A 7,457-nucleotide genomic window follows, 5' to 3' on the forward strand; every position below is an offset into this window, starting at 1 on the left:
TCGCAATGTTGTAACTGCAAGCTGGTTGCTAACTACCCGAGTTGCAATCCTGTCGCTGTGGGGACAATGTGACGGCTGCAAGCCGAAACGCCCATCAGAAGTCCTTCTCATTCAGGGCTGTCATAACTTTGAACGGTCACTGAACAAGTGGTCCTTAAATGAGGATTATCTGTAGAATCCATAATGAGGTGATTGTTCAGTATTGATGTTTCTATCAAAGCTGATGGTTTTCAGCAGTTTTACCTACTTTATATCCTTTGGGAAGGAAAAGAAAGAGGAAAGGGAAGGAAGGAAGGAAGGAAGAAAGGAAGGAAGGAGGAAAGGAAGGAGATGAGGGAGGGAAGGGAGGAAGGAGATGAAGGGAGGGAGGGAAGGAAGGAAGGAGGAAAGAAAGGGAGGGAGGGAGAAGGAAAAGACGGAAGAAAGGGAGGGAGGGAAGAAAGAAAGAAAAGGAAGGAAGGAGATGAGGGAAGGATGGATGGATGGATGGAAGGAAGGAAGGAGATGAGGGAATGAAGGAAGGAGATGAGGGAGGGAAGGAAGGAGATGAGGGAGGGAAGGAGGAAGGAAGGAGATGAGGGAGAGAAGGAAGAAAGAAGAATGGGAGAGAGGGAAGGAGGAAAGGAGGGGAGGAGGAAAGAAGAAAGGGAGGGAGGAGGAAAAGAGGGAGGATGAAAGGGAGGGAGGGAAGAAAGAAAAGGAAGGAAGGAGGAAGGGAGGGAGGGAAGGAAGGAAGAAGGGACGAACGTAGAAAGGGAAGGAGGAGGAAAAGAGGAAGGAAGGAGAGTCAAAGTTCCATGATCAGTAACATTTTATGTCAGACATGTCTAATTTTATCTCTCTGTTGGATATATTTATTATATGCACAGGCATGTGTGTATGTACTGATACATTTTTAACGGTGTTTTTTCCAAAGCCAAGAACCGTGGCATTGCGATCCCAGTGGACCTGGATAGCCAAGTGAATACGCTGTTCATGAAGAGTCACACCAACATGATCCAAAGAGCAGCCATGGGTTGGCGGATGTCTGCTCGTAGCGGCCCCCGCTTTAAAGAACCCCTTGGAGGACCTTCGTGGGATTACAGGAACATCATTGAGAAGTTACAGGTATGCTATAAAATAGGGAATCCAAATGCTCAGTTAAAGCAGCGTCTAGATATGGGGAGTCCAAAGTCGGCACCTTTAAGAGCTGTGGACTTCAACGCCCATGATTCCCCAGCCAGCAATGGCCGACTGGGGAATTCTGGGAATTAAAACCCACAGAGATTTTCAAGTTGCCAAAGCTGGACATTCCTGGTCTAGAAATGATGACTGATCGTCGGGTTTTTGAGTTGTTGAATGAAAACCACATAACGTATTGGTGTTATACGTTGTAGTATATGCCTTCTATTTCCCCTTTGTCATTTCCCTTGAAATGGGAAAAAGTTGAAAATGAAGTTTTCATCCTGCTGGATTTGTTAGAAAACCAGCCACCCTTTATTATCCAGAGGCCTCAGCAATGAATCTTTATTTATTTATTTTTGCCATTGTTTTAGGACGTGGTGGCCTCCTTGGAAGAGCAGTTCAATCCCATGATGCAAGCTGAATTTTCTGTGCTGGTTGACGTCTTACGGAGTCCTGAGCTTCTCTTTCCCGAAGGAAGCGATGCTAGAATTAGATGTGGAGCCTTCATGTCCAAGTAAGTTACGTATTTTAAAACCAGTGGTGGGATTCAAATCGGTGAACAACCGGCCCTCTGAGTGGATGCCACAAGTCGTAAAAGGGCCAAGTTTGAAGACGCCCGCTTGTGGACTTCAACTCCCAGAATTCCTCAGCCAGGCACGCTGGCTGAGGAATTCTGGGAGTTGAAGTCCACAAGTCGTAAAAGGGCCAAGTTTGAAGACGCCCGCTTGTGGACTTCAACTCCCAGAATTCCTCAGCCAGGCACGCAGGCTGAGGAATTCTGGGAGTTGAAGTCCACAAGTCGTAAAAGGGCCAAGTTTGAAGACGCCCGCTTGTGGACTTCAACTCCCAGAATTCCTCAGCCAGGCACGCAGGCTGAGGAATTCTGGGAGTTGAAGTCCACAAGTCGTAAAAAGGGCCAAATTTGAAGACGCCCGCTTGTGGACTTCAACTCCCAGAATTCCTCAGCCAGGCACACAGGCTGAGGAATTCTGGGAGTTGAAGTCCACAAGTCGTAAAAGGGCCAAGTTTGAAGACGCCTGCTTGTGGACTTCAACTCCCAGAATTCCTCAGCCAGGCACGCAGGCTGAGGAATTCTGGGAGTTGAAGTCCACAAGTCGTAAAAGGGCCAAGTTTGAAGACCCCCCTGTCTTACACAAACGTACACAAATAACACACACTTTTTAGAGAGAATTTCCAATCTTGAGGTGCTTAAGCCCACAATCCTATAACCGCCTCCCTCTTATGAGAGCTACGGAATGCTGTGAGACATTTTTGGGACCACTTCTATATGGAGTTGTCCTATGAAGCCCGAAAAGGCAACACAACCACATACCTGGTGAGCTAATATATAGATATTATGCCCAACATCTTTTGGCAAAATACTCTCTTTGCCATTCTCCTCTTCCTGATCGCTCTCCACCCCCTGGTTGTACGCGTTCTTCGTCACGTCCACCTGGAAAACAGATTTCTTTGATTACTGTATTAAATTGACCGAGCTCTAAGCAGTGGTGGGATTCAAATAGGTGAACAACCGGTTCTCTGAGTGGATGCCGCTTCTGGAAGTCCACTCAGGGCCTGGGCAACAAAAAATTAGGTACCGGTTCTGCCGAAGTGGTGCGAATCGGCTGAATCCCACCACCGTCTAAAACAGTGTTGGCGAACCTATGGCACGCGTGCCAGAGGCAGTACTCAGAGCCCTCTCTGTGGGCACGTGTGCCGTTACCCCAGCCCCGCCTTCCCCCACGGCCCCCTCCTCACTAGCAGCCCCCCCGGAGGAGAGTCGCCCCTGGGCACGGCCCGGGTGGAGCAGCACCGCCAAGGACATGGCAGCCGGGCAGCAGGGACAAGACTCTGCCCTTGCGCCCCGTCGTGTGCAGATGATGCTGCGGGGCACGGGCGGAGGGTGTGGCCACCATGGCACTGCTGCGGTTGGCCGTGGAGGCAGTGGGTGGCCCTGCAGGCGGGCGGGCAGAGCAGAGAGAGAGCGGGCAGTGTGGGGGCAAAGCGGGCGGGGCAGTTTTTGGGCATTCGGTGTCTAAAAGGTTCGCTATCACTGGTCTAAAACATATTTGACTGCTCAGTTTCTATGGAGTCCTTGGTGGTCTGTGAGCTTGATGGTTTTCTTGCAGACGTTTCATGACCCAATTAGGTAGCATCATCAGTGCTAGAAGGGAGGAGAGCTTGCTCAGAGATTTGAACTGTGGGGTCCTTGGTGCTCTCGGAGCTTGGTTGTTTCTTTGCAGATGTTTCATGACCCAACTAGAGAATATCATCAGTGCTAGAAAGGAGGGGAGTTTGCTTAGATATTTGAACTGTGGGGTTCTAAGTTCTCTCTGAGCTTGGTGGTTTTCTTGCAGACATTTCATCACCCAACTAGGTAACATCATCAGTGTTAGTAAGGAGTCGGATTTACTCTCAAGTTATTTTCCTTTGCAATGAAGTAAGTTATCCTCAGTGCCAAATGTGCCTTCTGGTGGTTGGTTGTGAAGGCAGGTTCCAAATGCAAAAGGTTGTGCCTTTACAACAGCACCCCTTCGTGAACTACCCAGTACGAGTAAAAGTTGCAAACATAATGTGAAAAAAGAGCAAAGAGAAATAATCGAGAGGGGCCCACGGGGCTCGGTGTTATATTTCGTCTCATGTTTTATCTTAAGGTTGATAAATCATACCAAACGGCTAATGGAGAAGGAAGAAAAACTCTGCATCAAAATCCTCCAGACTTTGCGGGAAATGCTTGACCAGAAAGATAGCTTCGTTGAAGAGGTAGGCCTGAATCTTATTCCTAAAAATTAGGCTGCATCGGCTGGGGCATTTAAGCAGAAAGCACGCAAATCTAAGTGAGGATAAAATGTTTTAATCTGATTTCCAGGGCAAAGGGATTGGAATCTAGGGGGAAATGTGAACCATCTTGAAAAAAGAAAACAAGAAAACAAGCCTTAAGATAAGATAAAAGATAAGATGATAAGATAAGATAAGATAAGATAAGATACAATAAGATAGGATAAGATAAGATAAGATGATAAGATACGATAAGATAAGATAAGATACAATAAGATAAGATAAGATAGGATAAGATAAGATAAGATAAGATGATAAGATAAGATAAGATAAGATAAGATAAGATAAGATAAGATAAGATAAGATGATAAGATACAATAAGATAAGATAAGATAAGGTGATAAGATACAATAAGATAAGATAAGATAGGATAAGATAAGATAAGATGATAAGATACAATAAGATAAGCTAAGATAAGATAAGATGATAAGATACAATAAGATAAGATAAGATAAGATAAGATAAGATAAGATAAGATAAGATAAGATAAGATAAGATGATAAGATACAATAAGATAAGATACGATACAATAAGATAAGATAAGATAAGATAAGATAAGATAAGATACAATAAGATACGATACAATAAGATAAGATAAGATAAGATAAGATAAGATAAGATAAGATAAGATGATAAGATACAATAAGATAAGATAAGATAAGATAAGATAAGATAAGATGATAAGATACAATAAGATAAGATAAGATAAGATAAGATGGATAAGATAAGATAAGATAAGATAAGATAAGATAAGATAAGATAAGATAAGATAAGATAAGATAAGATAACCTTTATTGTCATTTTTTACTGTGGGCACAACGGCACACATCAAAAATGAAATTTAGTTGCCCGCTCTCAAAGTGAAACACATACATGACACACACCTAAACATACTATGTACAACATATGTATAGGCCCGCACCCCTACATATACGTAGCAAATAAATATTAAATACTGTCCATCTTGAATATATAACGGAAGGAGGAAGCTTGAGAGTTCATAAGGTTAATGCTGTATGGAATGAAACTCTGGCTGAATCTGGATGTTCTCCTACTGATACCACGAAGCCCCCTCCTCCCAGAAGGTAACAAGGAAAACAGGTTGTGAAGAGGATGTGTAGTGTCCCAGATAATCTTGCTCAAGCAACGCTTCTGTGCTATGTCCTGCATGGGAGGGAGGGAGCTGCCAATGATCTTTTCGGCCATCCTCACCACTCTCTGCACCGCCTTCCTATCTGAAGCAGGGATGCTTCCAAACCAGACTCTGATGCTGTATGACAGGATGCTCTTAGTTGTCCTTGTAGAAATTTGGTAAGGTTGGTTTTGCTCACGGAGATGTGTGGATGGAAACTGATCAAGGAGAGAACCAACCTAGAGCTAAGGAGAAATTTCCCAACAGTGAGAAGAATTAATCAGTGAAACAGTTTTGCCTTCAGACGTTGTGGGTGCTCCATTGCTGGAGGTTTTCAAGAAGAAATTGGACAGACATTTGGCTGAAATGGCGTACGGTTTCCTGAATTGGACTAGAAGACCTCCAAAGTCTCTTCTAACTTTGTTATTCTGTATATAGTCTTCCAATATCTCAGAAGGGGTGTGTGTGTTTCAAGCTATTTTCCAAAGCACCTGAAGGTAGGACAAGAAGCAACGGGTGGAAACTAATCAAGGAGAGAAGCAACCTGGAAATGAGGAGGAATTTCCTGACAGAACAATTAATCAGTGGAACAACTTGCCTTCAGAAGTTGTGGGTGCTCCATCACTGAGGCCTTTCAAAAGGCCACACTTGGAATACTGCATCCAGTTTTGGTCACCACGATGTAAAAAAGATGTTGAGACTCTAGAAAGACTGCAGAGAAGAGCGACAAAGATGGAGGCTAAAACATATAAAGAACAGTTACTGGAATTGGGTATGTCTGTTCAATGAAGAGAAGGACGAGGGGGGACATGAAAGCAGCCTTCCAGTATCTCAGGGACTGCCCCAAAGAAGAGGGAGTCAAGCTGTTCTCCAAAGCGCCTGAAGGCAGGACAAGAAGCAACGGATGGAAACTAATCAAGGAGAGAAGCAACCTAGAACTAAGGAGAAACTTACTGACAGTGAGAACAATTAACCAGTGGAACAACCTGCCTCCAGAAGTGGTGAATGCTCCAACACTGGAAGTTTTTAAGAAGAGACTGGACAGCCATTTGTCCGAAATGGTATAGGGTTTCCTGCTTGAGCAGGGGGTTGGACTAGATGACCTCCAAGGTCCCTTCCAACTTTACTATTATTATTAAGGACGAGGGGGGACATGATAGCAGCCTTCCAGTATCTCAGGGGCTGCCCCAAAGAAGAGGGAGTCAAGCTATTCTCCAAAGCCCCTGAGGGCAGGACAGGAAGCAATGGATGGAAACTAATCAAGGAGAGAAGCAACCTAGAACTAAGGAGAAACTTCCTGACGGTCTTCAAAGGAAAAAACAAGGAAGTCCAGTTGCCTCCTGGAAAAAAAAAAAGCAACACTGGGACATCAATCCTGATGGGAAGAAAGAAGTGGGAACCAAGAGCTAGAGAAGAAGAGAAAGTGATGAGAAGAACACGACAGAAGGGAAGCCGCTTAGAGAAGATCTTAGTTGAACATTGTGGGGGTTTTTTTTCTCTTCACAGCTGCAAAGCTGCCTCTGGGCAACTCAGAACCAGGAAGAGTTGCACAAAGCAACACCATCACAACATCAACCTGTTTATCAGGTGGCCTCACCAGATGGCAGCACTTGAGTAATTTTTGAGAGATTCATCCCTAACAGAGTTGAGTTGAGGCTGGTTTGGGACTTGAATGCAAAAACTTGGAAGAATCCCAAGGGCTACCCACGCTTGGAAAACATCTGTGTTGGGAAAAAAAAGAAAATCCAGACAGGAGCACCCTGTTAGTGTGCAGGTAGTCCTCAACTTACGACCACAATTTTGAGCCCGAAATGTATGTTGCTAAGTGAGAAATTTTTTTAAAGTGAGTTTTGCCCCATTTTTACAACTTTTCTTGCCACGGTTGTTAAATGAATCGCTGCCGTTGTTAATTTAGTCACACGGTTGTTAAGTGAGTCCGGCTTCCCCGTTGACTTTGCTGGTCAGAAGGTCGCAAAAGGGGGATCACGTGACCCCAGGACACTGCAACCGTCATAAATGTGAGTCAGTTCCCAAGCGGCTGAATTTTCCTTCCTTCCTTCCTTCCTTCCTTCCTTCTTTTTCCTTTCTTTCCCTCATTCCTTCCCATCTCTCCTTTCTTCCTGCTTCCTCCTTCCTCCCTCCCTCCCTTCCTCCCTCCCTCCCTTCCTCCCTCCCACCTTCCCTCTCCTTTCCTCCTTCCTTTCTTCTTTTTCCTTTCTTTCCCTCATTCCTTCCCATCTCTCCTTTCTTCCTCCTTCCTCCTCCCTCCCTCCCTCCCTCCCACCTTCCCTCTCTCCTTTCCTCCTTCCTTCCTTCCTTCCTT

At 44.9% G+C, this 7,457-nt stretch overlaps 1 protein-coding gene across 1 annotated transcript in view; it reads left to right on the forward strand.

Moving 5' to 3' along the window:
- Positions 1–7,457, forward strand: part of ITPR2 (inositol 1,4,5-trisphosphate receptor type 2) — a gene marked incomplete at both ends in the record, with an annotated part of 125,169 nt that overhangs the window by 81,313 nt on the left and 36,399 nt on the right. Inside the window, 3 exons of the mRNA XM_029286076.1 lie at positions 917–1,107; positions 1,536–1,678; positions 3,819–3,927. Coding sequence (XP_029141909.1) covers positions 917–1,107; positions 1,536–1,678; positions 3,819–3,927 — 443 coding nt within the window. The remainder of the gene's footprint in view (positions 1–916; positions 1,108–1,535; positions 1,679–3,818; positions 3,928–7,457) is intronic.

Source organism: Protobothrops mucrosquamatus, unplaced genomic scaffold (assembly GCF_001527695.2).
Source record: "Protobothrops mucrosquamatus isolate PMUCROS unplaced genomic scaffold, P.Mucros_1.0 scaffold2818, whole genome shotgun sequence".
In the NCBI taxonomy this organism is placed as follows: domain Eukaryota; kingdom Metazoa; phylum Chordata; class Lepidosauria; order Squamata; family Viperidae; genus Protobothrops; species Protobothrops mucrosquamatus.